Genomic DNA, 17,027 nt, shown 5'->3' on the forward strand with positions numbered 1-17,027 from the left:
ATAATTTGTCCTTTATCATTGGACAATACTGACATTTTATTTTTTCCATTTCAGATAAACCCCTAGTAAACAGTAACTGCAACAGAAATTGGTGTGTTCCCCCTTCTCTTATCAAAAGCACATAATGCCCCAACAGTGCCACAACAGCTCTGCAAAATATCATCTGCAACTCCACAGTGACAACTGAGTCAAAAGGAAACACGACTGCTGTCTGAACAGATAGGCAAGGAGGATTTAGTTTTGCAGGCAGAGATGTAGGTTCAGCCTGCTTGGCTAAAGAGTGTGAAACTCTCACTGACCACAGCATTGCAAGTGCCATGAATCCCAGAGGGGAGAACTGCTGTCTGGGGAGACAGGTGAACAGAGCCAAGGAGAACAAGAATCTCACAACTGCTTCAAGATCAGCTGAAGTGTGTATCTTGTGTACTACCAACGCCTGCTCAAAGAAGAACAGAAAGAAGAAGTCTTTAAATAAGGCAAGGGTCACAAACCACAGCTCTTCTTTTCTTTTTTTTTGGCAAATACCTGACTACCAGTACTTTCCATTACCAAATCCATTGTTGATAGATTTCAGAATGAGAGAGAATGACCAGTAAGATTCCAGTTATGTGCAATTCTATTACACCTCTATGGAAACAAACAAACAAACCAGGCATAGATACTAGTCCATGGACTTGCATTTTCAGTGAAAATTAACATAATCTTTCTAGGGAAACTTATATGAATAATCTTCTCATCTAAATCTAGTATTCCCCACAATACTGATTCCACATTTGGCATACACCAGCACATCTAGCACTGACTGAAGACATCCTATCTAATGCCTGAAAAGAATAAGGAGCTTGATTTTGGGTAAAGTTAAATTCCTTAGAGGATTGCTTCAAATATAATAAAGCACCATAAGCTGATATATTAATATAGTACAGTGTAATTTTTTCCTCATTGCCTTCTGCTGGTAATTATGAAAAAAAAATCAAAGGCAGTGTATGTGACCTCAATTCTGCAAATGCTTAATCACAACAAGTATATGACCCGTTTCTCAACATATCCACCTAAAAATGTATTTAAAAAAAGAGCATATAAAAATCCCAATAGAAATTTTTATTTTTATCTACACATTTTATATATGTATATATATGAGTCATTCAGCAACAAAAGGAAAACAGGTAACTAGAAGCACTGGCTGTTGTTTCATAGAAATTTAATTTTCCTTTTAAAGCTTTTTTTTTTTAATTGGCAATAACTTCTAATAACTTATGTATTTTATAAACACATGATCTATATTTACATGCATGTATATAAGCAGCAAATGGTTTATATGTTATTAATTTGCCAAATATTCTGTTGCTTTCTTACACTAACACATTAAGTAGGTCTGTCTTAAGGTGCTTTAAATATTTTGTACATACTCTGATATTATCTCCTTATTGAGAGTAAATTCTAGTATTCAAGCCCAAAAGCATCTTGCATATGTAACATAAAGTTCCAGTTTCAGTTCAGCTAAAAAAGCTATAAAAGCTAAAATATGTTACCTGTCCTTACACAGTAGGCCACAGCGTAGCATATGGTCTGTTACAGCTACTGAGGTTTTTAATTACTACTTCCATGGGCAGAGAGAACAGTTCAAAGCCACTTCCAACTGAGCATCTGCTGCCTCTTACATCCAGGACATAAGAAGTGCAGTATGCATGGTCCAACCAGACCAAGTGGTGTATAAACATCAATTTAAGCCCTAACTGTGCTGCAAGCATTGCTGTCCCATAGGTATAGCAATTCTTCTGTTGCTTAGTGATAGAAGTACCTCCTCACATAGAACACTAGTTAGCATCTTTCAGGAAATACAAAGGGATCGAAAGAAATATTGCGTGAATCTTAAACCAAAAAACAATGCAGGTGCCCTACTCCACAGATAAGTCAAACTGTTAGGACAATCTCGGTATTAAGTGAACACGAAGCCACAGTGTCGAGTACCGAGGTTTTCAGCAGACATACCCTAGCAAAAGAAACAACTTTTCCCTTAAGCCTCTGTACTTGTTTTGGCTGGGTTAAGTTAGTTTTCTTCACAGTGGCTGGTATGGGTTTGTGTTTTGGTTGATAATACAGAGAAGGTTTTGTTATTGCTGAGCAGCACTTGCACAGAGCCTTTTTTGCTTTTCATACTGCCAGGCTGGTGAGGTGATGGGGGGGGGGTGGGAGGTTGGAGAAGGCACAGCTGGGACAGGTTATCCCAACTGACCAAAGGGATATTCCAGACTATATGGCATCATGCTCAACATATAAAGCTGGTGGAAGAAGGAAAAGAGGGATGTTCAGAGTGATGGTGTTTGCCTTCCCAAGTCACCGTTATGCGTGAGTGGGCCCTGCTCTCCTGGAGAGGCTGAACACCTGCCTGCCCATGGGAAGCAGTGAATTAATTCCTGTTTCGCTTTACTTGCACATGCGGCTTTTGCTTTTCTTACTAAACTGTCCTCATCAAAACTCAGGAGTTTTCTGGCTTTCACCCTTCTGATTCTCTCCCTGATCTTGCTGGTGAGGGAGTGAACAAGCGGCTGTGTGGGGCTTGGCTCTGGCTGGGGTTAAACCATGACAGTCTCTTATTCAACTTCTTAAAACACAGACCTTTCTCTTTTTCTCTCCTCTTTACTTCCGTCTGTCATATGTCCTTTCACTGCAAAAGCAGCAGCTCTTACAACCAGGACTTTGGAAGGTTTGCAAAATGGGATAAAAGGAACAAGCCTGGCAACCAAGGCAGTATGGAAGCTCCTAAAAGGCAGGTTTTATAGCAGAAAGGTGAGGAATGGCTGCATTAAGAAAGGAACAAGTTCTGGTTTTGGGTTTTTTTTAACATGAGTGTAACAATTTGGGGAAGGAAAAACTGTGGGTGAGGTACAGAATATTCAGCTCATTGCTCCTACTGAGCTGGAGATGCAGAGAGTGTAGGGAGATGTGCATGCTTTTGGGGCAGCAAACGGGAGTTAGCCACCACTGCAGAAATAAAGAAGAGAGCTCTAAAACTGAAACGCTTGAGTAATGGCCAAAGCAATTCAGTCTTCATGCAGGTTTCAGTGGATAACAAAGGAATCCTTTTTCTTCAAACAGCATAGGCAAAGCCATCTCTCTTCATTAACTAACTGAATGGTGTTAAAAAGGCACAAAAAAAGGACTAGGCTTTGTAATACCGCTTTGTATTACTGGTACATGCAAACAAATTCGGTTCTGTAGAGATGTAGTGGCACATCATCACAGTTAATTATATCTTTTATTGCTTTGAGGCAGAAACAAATATATAATTTATGTGCATTCATGTACATAGATATAAAAAACACAAACACCAAGAGAAAAGCACAAAACACTATCCCTTTTAAACCGTTCAGTTTTTAATTATATTTTAAAACAAGCAGGGAAGTTGTACAAAATAATGCAGCATAAGCAATTTTTTATCTAATGTAGCAGTTGAGAAAAAATTCCTTAGTCTTAAAATAATGTTTCCCCTTTTTGAAGTCAGGTTGTTTTTTATCTCAAAAAAACCCTAATAAAATAGTAATTTATTGGTACTATGGGGTTATGAGGCAATGAAAGTAAAACGTTGAAGAAAAATACATTTATGTTTGTCCTAAGCGCCTCCTTAATATGAAAGCTTTCTAAATGAAAGAGGAGATGTGGTGTGTGTTCTTACTTAAAAAGATTTCTAGCTTTGTATTTTTTCTTAGACTGTGTCTCACAGATTATAGAAATATGGCAACTTAACAACGCCCACCTTTGAAAAATATATATATATACCTGTTCAAAAGCCTAATATCCATGTCACCAGTTTTCTAAAGCACAACACTGGGGCACACAGAAGGCAGATTTCATCTTGGTAGCAATATTTGGAAGTACAAAGTGGACAAGGACAAAGGACCAAACATTAGAAGCAAACACATTCCTTCTTTTTTAATCAATATCTTGTTAGACTGGTGGGTTTCATTCATTAATCTTTCGGAAAGTGAAAAATGAAACAGATCTACCATAACAGCAAAAATAAAACTGAAAATTAAATTCATTCTATTGGAATTGCTTACAGAGAATGCTGGTTCATCACACACAACTTAGTCAAAAGAGTTTGGACTTCAGAGTACTCATTTCTTTGAGGTAATGTATTTACAGGCAAATTTTGAATCCAAAAGACCTGAAAACAAACTTTCTAAACTCTTTCTCTTATACTGTGCACATTTTTAAAATCATGAAAGTTCCACCAAAAAAAGTTTTAAAAAGTATTGTGTTTTGTGTTTAATAGCTTCAAACAAACCTAAAACTGAACTTCATGTGACTGCTCTGTTGCATCTAAATGTTCACTATATTATAGCTGAGCCAGGACACACAAAAAAAGCTCCAAAAATAAAATGCCTGGAGGTTTGCAATGAATTGGTTTTAATTTCTTCAGCAACTGCTGCATAGTGATTGATCTAGTATCGTACAACACAGGAAATTAGCAATTAAAGGCTTCCATGCATCCAGCATGAGATCCTACAAATCCTGTTATCCACGGGAGCAAAATTAAAAGAGCAAGAGGAATCAACAAAGCTAAAAAGTGCATATTGTAAGCTGTGCAGAATTTGTCCTTTGGTGAAAAACATGAAAACTCTGCACAGACTGCACACATGGGAGCATTTAATGTAGGATTATAACTCAATTAAGACAACTATTTCTCTGATCCTGTAATTCTAAGGCATTTTGCAGATGGCTCTGAATTCCAGGCTGTAATACAAATTTCTTTCTGTTTTCTATAATATAAACTCACATATTATGTAAAGTCACATTTAATCTTCTGTTTAGGAAAATAATCTTCACGATGTAGGTCAAAAGATACACTACTGTTCTAGATGAATCTAAAATAAGGTAAATCAAATTAACACACACAACATTAGACGTGAACATCATCCATATATGCAAATATGGCATTAACAATAAACCTTAACTGATACCCTTGTTTCCTTAAGGAGTTATTGAGCACATCCCACAGCACAGGGAAAGAAGATTCTCAGCCCAGCAGGAGTCATGCCAATCCCAGAACTGGAGGCAGCATCACACACAAGGCTGCGCAAGCAAATTGCATGAGATTGCAACTTCAGACTCCAAGTTAGCCTGGAGATTGGTGTGTTACAGGAATAAACATGCCCTTTCTCTGTTCCAATGTGAACAAAAGTGCAACTACACTATCATTAATCATATGAGACTGGTTTGCTTCAGATTTGTCAAAACTAATTCAGCTTTGCTGAATATAGCGACAGATACCGGATTTATCTAGACCGGGAGAAGAGAAAAAGGTTATATAAACTTTGCTAACATATCCAGACAAATTATATTGTTTATCCATGCCTAAATAAAAGGTCACTATTAGCTCAGGGTTAACTAAAACTTCTTAGCTAATGTCTGACCTAATTTTGACCTCTCCTGTTAATCGCAGAAAAGCTTTCAGTTAATATATTGATTAGTTGTGTTTACATCCCCCAATTCTGTAGTTTCTTGCCTTGCATCTCATAAATTAAAGACAAAACATCTTTTTCTAAGGTTAATTAGTAGCCAATTAGCTCCATGTTGTTACCTAGAGTGAGACCGACAGTAAAGACAAACATTAAGCATTTTAATCTGTTATATGAAGGAGGCATTTATGTATAAGAAGAAAGGAATAACAGACCCTTTATTTCACTCTGTTTTTTCCTCCAGATCATAGAATATTATTTCAGAAAACTTGTGAAAATACCCAATTCTTCTGCTTCCAGCAATTCCCATTAGAAAGAGGTACAGTTATCTATCACCATTAGAAGTGAAAACCTAAAGAACAAATGAAATCTAAGATCTGTAATCCTGTTAGTAGGCTGTAACCAGACATAATCATTTGTCATTGCATCATACTTCTTACAGAGCCATTTACACTGGACTTGTTTAATTCCTTTAGTAGCATAACCATTGCATGTCAAGATACGGGTATGATATATTCATATCTACAAGATCTCCCCATTTGCAGAAGACTAGTTTTTACTCAAGTAAGAGTGAAGCACCTGAGTTAAAATTCCAAAAATCATTTTTCTACATTGCCTTTTTTTTTTTTTTTTAAATAGGAGTTGTTCAGTTTCTGGTAAAAACATATGCAGGCTTAATTTAAAAATTAAGTCTGAGAGAAACAAAACCTGACTGCATTGTAAAATATATGTAAATTTACAAAAAGGAGTTCTAACAATATAAGAAATAAAAATCTCAAAGTTAAAAAGAACTATCCAAATACCATGCCTTATGTTCATCTGAACCAAGTAATATAAGGAATTACAGTTTGAAAGCCTACTGTAATTAGATACTGAAGCTAAAAAGCTCAGCAGAAATTCAATATAATTCTAAATGCTGAAGCCTTACTGTCCCATCACATTCATATTCATATTTCTTGTCTTTTTGTACTGATAAAAGCCTCCCGAAAATAAATTTATCCAGTCATATTGAGGATCGTATTTGACACTCAAGTGATAGCGTAACTCTAAATTATGTTCAGAGTTTTCTTTCTGTTCTTTCCAGGAAATGAGAATGATCTTCCATCACCTGAAAAAAGGCACCTGGCCTACTGCAAAAATGAAAAAGCTTGTCCATTACTGTTTGTCATGTTGGTAGATAAACTCTTTCCTTTGAAGGCCTAAAAGTTGTTTTATTATAGTACAGTCAACCATTTGGATCAAATCCAGAGTCCTATTCATTTGTGAGCTGCAAATAAATTCCACTGCACAGTCAGTACAGTTTTCTTATATTTTAACATTATTCACCAAAAGCTCCATTCTTCTGAGTTTGCGTTTATTCTTTGGCATTGGCTTGTCATATAAGCCATTTTTGAGAAGATGTTCCTTGCTGTGATGGATCTGGGCACCATGCTGAAGCTGGAAAGAGCATAAAGCTTGAAGTGGATGGAGTATAGTCTGCAAAAAGATGAAGGGGTGGGGGACAAAAAACACAGCCTTTTAGTAAGATATTTTAAAGACATGAATTATTCCATCAATTTTTATTCAATGACTACTTAAAAATGCAGATAAAATATAATTTGGATGATAAATGCTGATAAAATATAACCTTTGGAGACACAGAAGGCACAGCTGAATAAGAGATGTACTGAAAAGAACCACACAGCAGTCATATATTCACCTACCTGCTGCCATCCCTCACTCCTTCCTCAAATCCACTCAATCCTGACTTCAGCCCCAGCTACATTACTGTAAGTTATGGCTTTGACTTGACCTTAGTAATGGACTACAATCAATTACTGTGGCTCGGTCAACAAGCTGTAATAAAGTAAGTCACAATAACTAAGCTGTTTGTGTTTGCACAAAAGTCCCTTGAGGCAGGGTTTTAGAAAGAGAGGAGGGACTCATGGTCGAGGCAGCAGGACTGCTATCCTGGACTGTATCCATGCTTCCAGCAATATTTATACCTAATGATGCCACACAACCAAATTTATCTCAAGAGGTTCCTAACTGTAGATTCTTCATTTTCTGGTTGCCTGACTCAGTATCACACAACCTCATGTGCAGATGTGTACAGCAATCACAAATGTAACTGCAGTCAGCAGGAGCTAAGATTCTACTGAGAAAAACATGACTCTTACGAGCACAGAGGAAAATCAAGTGACTTATACTAGGCATCAAACTAAGTGCCCGTTTTTAACTTCCATAGCTTTCAACTTCAATTCACCATCTTATATGCTGGGAATAGCACTCAATTCAGAGAGCTTTCATGAATGTAGCTCTTGGCTACTGCAACAGTTTGAGAAACAGGTAATTTTGTCTTTGAAAAGTAGGCTGAGCCAGTTCTGAGTGATAAGGATGAAGGAATACAGGTACCAGAATACCAGATGGGTAACTGTGGACATGAACTAAACCCTCAATAAGACAGAAGTCCTAATGAAGAAAAAATATGTTGTTGTAGCACAACAAAGAAAAAAATAAATATAACCCCCCACATATATACATAAGTTTCTTGAAAAGCCTCTTTACACAGGGTTCCAATTTCTGAGCCATACTTTCTTGTGTGTCTACAGACTTTATCCAAGTCTAGTTTTAAATGCAATTGATTTAATGCTAAGGAAACTCTCTAGTGTCACAGAGGCAGATATGGAGGTGGCACACTACACACTATGCAAGTGGCAGGAGTAGTTTTTGACCTGACAACCTTTTATAGTAGACAGAGGCTGAGTATCAAAATATTAATTAGCTGATGCAAAGGTGTATGAGCAATGCAGGGTGAACAGTAGCAAGTAGTGGGTACATGGATGAGCTTTAAATCGCTTTTCACAGATCCTTCTGTACTACATCCTGAGCACACGATCAGATTGCAGACCAGGGCCTATGGTGCAAAACTACTCATAGGTGTTTTTCAGAAGGCTTTTTAAAATTATATTACTAATGTCAGCAACAAAAAATTAAGAAGGACATTATCTTAATGACCTCTTCCATCACAGACTAGTGGGATCACAACTTACAAGGAAAGGCTAATGTTGATTTAGTATTCTTTGACCTGGGATAAACTTAAACTCAAGAACTATTAAGTCCCAAATTCCTCCAATGACATATAAGAGTTGTGAGTTGGCTGTTAGGAAGACATAACCCAGTGGGTTGCATTCCACGCCTCCAGGAGTGCTGGAGGTCAGTGGCCCTGTCTTACAACAGCATTTAATCTTCAAGATAGCTGTGAGTGGGTATTCAGATCATCTCTGCTGTCTAGTTTTTGCAGAGAAAAACTTACGATTTTCCATGCAGTACTATACTCAATCTCCTGTCACAACCTGTTATCAGGTTTTTGAGAGTCAAAGATCACCTTGCTGTGCTTCAACTTCAAAGGATAATTAAAAATTACCAATCTATTAAAAATGATAGTGGTTATTTGACTTCAATAAATATTCCAAGATCAACACATGCTAAAAATGAAATTAATCCTATCTGACTGCTAACTAAATGAAACTTTTTAGTCTAGCACCAGTTACTCTAAACATCTGTCAGCTCAGTAATTTTGAATTCAGATCTTAAGTGAAGTTAACCTTAAATTTAAGGGAGTTAAACAATTTAATATCCTATGTAAGGGAGACAGGAACTTTACTAATCTTCAAATTTTTTCAAGTTTCTCCTATCTTGAAAATGCTCAATTTTTAACAAGTTGTATCCAAAGGTATTTTACAAATTCCCAACAGCCTCATCTGGTAGTACCTGAAGTAATACTGTTCCTCACTAATAGAATATGAAGAAATTGGGGGATATATGTGAATTTTTCTATGACAGTTTTGTTCTCAACTGAAGTAAATAAACATTTTGAAGTGTGTACACATACATATCATATCCCAACATTTATTGTAGGATGTGCAAATTAAAATTATAAACTCTCCTGACTTTAAGTGGCTTCATGTTTTAGCTACCACTAGGAAAAAACACAAGAAAGTCAAAGTCACTGCTTGCCATATTGTTCAGTATCAAAGAAACATAAATCAACTAAATAATCATCATGTTTTTCTGGCTTCATGAAAATTAAGACATCAGAGTGATTTTAGACTATAACCTCTGACAAGCTTGCTAATATATTCCTTTGCTACAAATACTAATTGTACTTCAGAGCGAGCATAACTTGGGTAACATAAAGAGTTCAACACGTACATTCCACATATTAGTACAAGTGAACAGTTGTTAACAGCTACTTAACAGAGTACACAAAATAAAGCAATTTTCTATACACTATAGTTAAGAAATACCCAAAAGAAAGCTGTGTTTTTTAAAAAATCAGTCTAGCACCTTACATTTGTACAATTTTGTATATTACACATGCCTGGTACACAGTCTATGTTTTGAAGTTTTGTACTAAAAAATGTCAAGTGAACTTAGAAAAACATCACACGAAGAGATAACTAAAACACTGCATCTCCACACGACTTTCCCTGCAATATACATAGCAGTACTTCTATTTGCTTGGGTCTAAGTCTCCAGCTGCCTTCTCTACAGATTTTTATTTTGTATTGCAGCAATCACAGCATGTATTTGGCACCTTGAAATCAACTTTTTAAAGAAGTAATATATATGCGATGAGAATCTGAGTCACTCTTCTCATTATATACAGAGGGACAGGAAGAAGTGTGGAAGAGAGTATTACAGGATAAGAAAATGTGATGGGAAAGAAGAATGAGGTAGAAGGAAAGAAGGAACTGGAAGACACTACAACACTGTCATTCTACCAGTCATTTGCCTTTCCTGACTTGGGTGGCGTGGCTGGAGCACTTGCTGTTGAAGACTAAGGCGTACAGTTGTTGAGAACATCAGCCTTCTCTTTGTCCAAGGTACCCATTTCCCTGTAGAGAGGGCCAACAGTATTCCTAGTCTTTCTTTCCTTGTAATAGATCTACAGAAGTCCTTCCGGTTATCCTTGATATCACTGGCCAGACTCAATTCTAACTTGGCTTCCCTAAGCTTACCCCTAGCTTCCTGTACAATTTCCCCATGTTCCTTCCAGGGCACCTGTCCTCATTTCCACTTTCTGAAAGCTTCTTTTTTGGTCTGAGTTTGCTCAGCAGCTCCTTATCCATCCATGGGGGCCTCCTGGCATTTTTGCCTGATTTCCTCCAATGTTGGGATGCATCACTCCTGAGCTTGGAGGAGGTGATCCTTGAAATTCAGCCAGCATTCTTGGGCCCCTCTGCCCTCCAGGGCTCCATCCCCTGGGACTCTACCAAGTAGTTCCTTGAAGAGGTCACAGGCTGCTCCTCCTGAAGTCCAGGGTAGTGAGCTTGCTGAGTGCCATTTTCACTGGCCTGAGGATCTCAAACTCCACCATCTCATGGTCCCTGCAGCCAAGGCTGCCTCAGAGCACTAAATTCCTCACCCTGTTGGTGAGCACAAGGTCCAGCATGACACCTGTCCCTGTCAGCTCCTCAATCACTTGTGTAAGGAAGTGATTGACACATTCGAGGAACCTCTGGGATTGCTTGTGCCCTGCTGTGCTGTCCCTCCAACAGATATCAGGGTGCTTGAAATCCCCTATGAGAACCAGGGCTTGTGAGCCCCACGAGAACCAGGGCTGCTCCTATCTGCCTAGAGAGGGCTTCATCCACACCATCCTCCTGATCAGGTGGCCTGTAGCAGACCCCAATATAACATCCCCTGTCCTCCCTTTAAACTTCACCCAGAAGCTCTCAGCTGGCTGCTCATCCTTCCTCAGGCAGAGTTCCATACTCTCCAGCTGGTTCTTGACAGAGAGGGCTACATCCCCTCCTTGACTGGCAGCACTGGGATAGATAGGTGCCCTCTCCTGAAAAATCTAGTTTAAAGCCCCATTCAACGGATTGGCAAGTCTCCAACCAAAGATACATTTTCCCTCCCTTGTCAGACCAACCCCACCACCTCCCCAGGAAATCAGGCTTAGGAAAGCAAGTCCCATGGTCTGAGTAAAAAATCCTCACTACAGTCCCATCACTTTAAACATTTGCTGACCTGTCAGATTCAGCTGGTCATTTCGAGACCCTCTCCTTTGACCTGAAGGACTGATGAAAAAACTACTCGAGCTCCAGAGCCCTTTACTGACTCTGTAATCCCCCAGACTGCTGCAAGCTCTCACATGGAACACTAATAGTGGGTAATAATCAGTGGGTTTAACTAGGCTTCTCAGTGACATTCCTTATCTGGGCTCCCTGAAGGCAACACACCTCTCTTGAGAGCAGGTCAGGCCCTTAAGAGATAAGCGTCTCATAAAGCAGAGTCACCCACTACTACCACCCACTGCCTTTTCTTGGTTGAACTAGTTGCTAATTTCTTTATTTGTGGAGCAGGTTGGGCTGCCCCAGTTAGCTCCCTCTGTGTCAGGTGTTGCCTCATTAGCCTGTAGAGCTACAAAGCTAACAAACATTCAGCTTGTACCTAAAAAGTTTCCTTAGCAATCTCACAGCTATGTTGGGTAAAGAACAGGAAAACCGTAGAGCCTTTATGGACAAACATGAAGGAATCAGAGTAGTCTGAACACATTGAAGAAAAATGGTTTCCATTGGTACATTCTTGTTTAGTTTCCTATTCAACAAAACCATTACAATGTCATTAAGATTTTAACTGTCAAATGTGTTACACTAATAGCAAAGTACCTTTGCTGCTCCTCTACCATTCATAGAAGAAAAACCCAGGTGTTTGAAATTACGTACCTCTTGTATGCTCTTATTCTTTTCCATGATAGTAAGAGCAACAGCTGCACATTCAAGTGTAGACAGACAGGTGTTTGTTGGCTGTGTACGAATTACATATTGACTCGAATGATTGGTTTTTAACTGCACCTGAAAAATAGTAAACTCTAGTAAAATAAACAGGTCAGGATAGCAAACAGTATACCTATTCTCTACACCAAGCAAAACACATCCCCTTTCTCTTTGTGGTCACTTGCCCTTTTTTTGCTGTTTTGCCTCCCAGTAGACAATGAACTTATGCTACTGCTAAGTTTAATACTGTAACACATGTGAGTCACCATCAGAAACAAAAACTGCACATTTGTTACTGTACAAACATGTAAAGGAAATACGACTGTTTCCTAGAGAAAGATTAAGTTAAATTTTAGCAACCACTGATATGCTATAACAAAAATAAAATTATTCACTCATGCTTGTTTTATTGCACACTCTAAACAGATACATAATCCCGTGCAATGTACAATGGCCATATAGTCACTAACACTATATACCTTGGCTAAATATTATTTGTCAAGTTCTGGATTAAAGATTTCTAGAAACTACACTTACTCATATAATGTACTAGGTCACTGATTAGGGCTATTTGCTTACCTAAATCACGTTTGAAAATTATTTAACAGCTCTGCCTCAAGCAATAAACACTTTACACCTTGCAAGTTAAAGGTTTTTTTAAAAAAGAAATTTAATTCAACTACTCCATGGCCTGTTTTATCAGTTCCAAGAGCTTTTTACTAAGTTTATAATCAGTGGCTGAAACACCACAGAATTTACACTATTAGACTCTATGTGAAAATTCAGATATTATTCCTTTATTCCACAGATTTCCATCTCCACATACACCTAAAATGTAATTTGCAAAACAAGTAATGTTTTAGCAATATTCCCAACCAAAAATTCTCTGTTCCCTTTCCAAAAAAATTCTAGTACAGAACCATAAAGCCTGATGAATTATTCTAAAAGAGCAAGGAGGTTTTTTTAATCTCATCCAAAAAATTGCCTTTTGATTCTTCCTGAAAAAATGAGTGACTGATTCCCATGGCCATCATCATATTGCTCCCATTTTGCTCGCCAGAAGTCTGTCAGCATTCCTCACTTCATTCAACACTTTCCCCCTTCACTTTCTCATTTTTGTTTTTATTTGTAATGTTTCATTTTCCTTCATCTCTTTTACATGCAGTTACCCATTCTCTAAAGTTCAAAGTGGCTCATTTATAAAAGGAAAACTCCAAGCTGCTGAAGAAACATGAATGAATAAGATCAAATTCCACTGCTTTACCTGATCTCAATTTAATGGAAATAACAAATAAGAAAATAAAAAGAAGGCAACAAGAGAAGAGAAAATGCACTCTGGAAAGTACAAGTAAGTTAGCTATAAAACCTCAATCTACTAAAATACAAGAAAAAACAGAAAACTGTAGCCTTTATCAACTACCTTCTTTAATTTGGTATTGAAAAACAAGAAAAGAATAAACGAATTTAGGAGACAAAATGTAGAATTTGGACATCAGTATATGTAATGAAATTAAAAAGAAAATTAAAAATTAAATTAAATTAAGATTTTCATTTGTTATTCCTCAAGGTTTTCTTTGGTTTTATGCTTCCTCTCCTGGCACCATGTATAGATCTTCATCACAACAGAGTAGGAACACTAGTTATTTGAAGTATACAGAAATCTATGCTGCCAGAAGCTTATAGTTCCTACTTAGAAACTTACAGACAGGTATCAAAAACCAAGGTGAACTCAGTCCACCATTTCTCCAACATGTAACCTGAGCAGCAAAGCAGACATATACCCACACCTTTTCTCAACAGCCACATTCTTCACAGAGTATCTCTACAGAGGTCGAAACCGCCTGATGGACTACCTGCAGCACACGGGCTTCCCCCTCCTTGGGCAGTGCCTTAAGGTGCTTTTTTTGTAGAGTTTGGAAGTAGCTGTGTCTACTGGTTTCTATACTTCATTTCTTGGGTGTCATGCTGAAAAATATTTACGATAATCAGCACTCCAGAGAAAGAAAAATTATTCATGATTGCAAGACAACTTCTACAGTGAAGAAAAGCTGCCTGCACTATGCCACACACTGTGGAGCTCAAAGGTCTGTAAGTTCAGCTCTCAAACAACAGACAATGTATAGAAGGGCAACTTTCTAGTTCTAATAGCAACAGCAGCAGCAACCAAATTCCTTCTTTCCTGGGAAGAATGTGAAAGGATGGAAACAAGTGGTGCCCATCCATTTTTCTGAAATATTACATATTCCCTGGGATAAGATTAAAATACCACAGACAGTGGTGGAGATAGAGGAAGAATACCCGATCAGGACAACTTTCTGCTACAGTTTGTCTCTTTGGCTTCTTTCAGTATACACTGTACCCTAGTCTTTAATCCAGAGTATCTACATAAGTGATACTTAGTCATCTGATATACAGTCAGGGTAGCCTTTATCTATCACAAATTGCACAGATTCACCAAAGTTTCTATCTGAAACTAGGGACATTCACTGAATCAATAAAACCGACAATGCGCTGCTAACTCACAGTATAAACTGAATGCTAAGACAAAGACAAAACAATACAGAAACTAAAACAAATTAGTATAGTTAATACTTATTTCAGACATGGGATGAATATCTTCTTAAAAAAAAATGCCTAGATATAGGAAACATTTACTGTTCTCAAACTTGACTGGGTAGGAGGATGACTTCTGTCATTTTCAGCCAACAGGTCTAAAACTTGTCTTGTCTTTTGTGGAGTTAATAATGTCAGGTAGAGTATTGCAACAGTCTCATGCAAAGGACATATGGATTCCTTGTCTGTCACTTGCATATCTCAAATCCAGGTGAAAAAGTTTAATTCAGATTTAGATAAATGTTCATCTCCAGTTAATTTAAACAAAATCACATTATTTACCTCTGACATTAGACTTTAAAAACTCAGAATGAGCATACATAAATATCCTATTCAAGAACATTTCAAAACAACAATCATGATATTTTACAAGCACTTCTCCATTAAAGAACAAATACCACAACACAACAATTTACTTTTTTTCTTTTGCTTCAAAGAAATTTGCAAATCATATGTACACTCTGAAATAGTATTAGTTTCTAACAAAATATAGCAATGTCAAGTTGGAAAAACAGCAGCTGATTTAACACCACACACCTAAATAAACAATAACATAAGACAGAAGATGGAAACTATCTCAACCAATTCAAACTAGAGTGGAATTTAGATAAACTGAATGCAATTACTTGCTGGAATTTAGCCAAGACACTGAAATGAGTGTATCTATTCTCTGTAAGTTCAGGGGAGTTTGGGGACTTAAGTTTCCAAGCCATCAGAAATATGAAGCAACACATAAAATCAAATTTTATTTCTACTGTAACTCAACACCTGTGGTTTCCAAAAGCCTGAATTTCAGCAATTCTCACAAACTGTTACATTAACTTAATAAACACTGGTTTATCTGCCAGTGCACCACTCAATTAGCAAATGCTACAGACTTTGAGCATTTACAAAGGATTTGAACCACAGTAAAAACAGTGACCCTCCAGTGTTTCTCAGGGCTGAGTTTTTCTTCCCGGGCCTTCTTTGGACATACCCCAGGCAAGTAACGATCCCAGCTGATCCCATTCAGCTGTTCAAAGCTGATGGAAGAAAAAGTGTTGCCTTGATGGGGTCGAAGACCCACTGTTTGAAATTTTAAAAATTTAAGCCACTAAAACCAGGAAATTGATTTCTGCTTTTATTTTAAATAACAGAACTGGAGCTCTCACAGAAAGCTCTAAGTGCTTTTCTCAGTCCCCTCCTTAATGTCAATATACTTAACTTTCTACCTTTTCTATGCCAATTTTTTCATCATTATTCTTACTAGCTTTACTTTCCAAATAGAATTCAGCATTATCCAGAATTATATTTGGAAAACATGCCTCACCAAGAACTCAAAAAGGCTACAGAGTTAGTACACCTGTCTCACAGGGCACACTAAACAATTCCTGCCTGTCCTGTTGTCTGCAATAACACTACAGGCATCTCAAAACAGGCAGAAGCACAACATATTCTTCTGTGGCTTCTACGAAAAACCTAGTACTTAAGATCCCCTCTTTTTTACTTACGTGTCTTTACAAAATCTGAATTTCTGTTTGGGAATTAATCTGCTAAACTCTCCAAGAATGAAGCAAGCAAGCACCATCTGTCCTCCTGCTTAACATAGGTAGTAGTTATTGTTCATACGTTCTATTACTTTAATAAGTATCTTTCAGAATTTTTTTAAACAAAAGGCACAAAAAAAATCCCAGAAAGAGTACAACCATATCCTGCCATCTTCCCTGTCCTTCTAGAAACTAAGAAAAAAATTGCTTTTAAGGTGCTGAGGGGGAAGAGCATTTTCTGTGTTCTACAGCACAAAAAAACTCACACAGATGATGGGTGTCAGGTATGGAAAGATTTTTCACTCAGTATCCAGTTGGTACAAGCATCTTTTTCCTGTTAGCTAAAACAAATTTCTCTTTTTGACGAAATTTCATACAGTTAAATAAAATTACCTTTCTGCCAAGGAAGACAGCCTGAGTAAATTGAGTCTCAGCATGCTACTGAAATTTAAATCAAGAATATAAATAAATTATTTTGTTCAAAATCTTGGCTTTAATTTAAAGTGACATCTTAAGAGCACTCTGTTTCTAAAATACTGGAGGGAATAACTGCCATGCAACTGTCACAAATGGACAGCTGGAAAAAGCATACGAAGCTGTCACAAAACCCTCTATCCACCTTGCACGACTTTGATGACTGGAAAAAGAGAAATATAGCC

General features: G+C 37.5%; 1 protein-coding gene across 4 annotated transcripts in view; it reads right to left on the bottom strand.

Annotated features, from left to right (window-relative positions):
• Nucleotides 1-3,355: 3,355 nt before the first annotated feature.
• DTWD2 (DTW domain containing 2) overlaps nt 3,356-17,027 on the bottom strand; it is a 77,928-nt gene continuing 64,256 nt past the window's right edge. For all 4 annotated transcript variants that reach the window (XM_064642627.1, XM_064642628.1, XM_064642630.1 and 1 more), the window contains 2 exons: nt 12,179-12,307; nt 3,356-6,938 (listed from right to left, as the gene is read on the bottom strand). In XM_064642627.1, coding sequence (XP_064498697.1) covers nt 6,768-6,938; nt 12,179-12,307 — 300 coding nt within the window. In that variant the 3' untranslated portion in view covers nt 3,356-6,767. The remainder of the gene's footprint in view (nt 6,939-12,178; nt 12,308-17,027) is intronic.

This window comes from Pseudopipra pipra, chromosome Z (assembly GCF_036250125.1).
Source record: "Pseudopipra pipra isolate bDixPip1 chromosome Z, bDixPip1.hap1, whole genome shotgun sequence".
Lineage (NCBI taxonomy): Eukaryota > Metazoa > Chordata > Aves > Passeriformes > Pipridae > Pseudopipra > Pseudopipra pipra.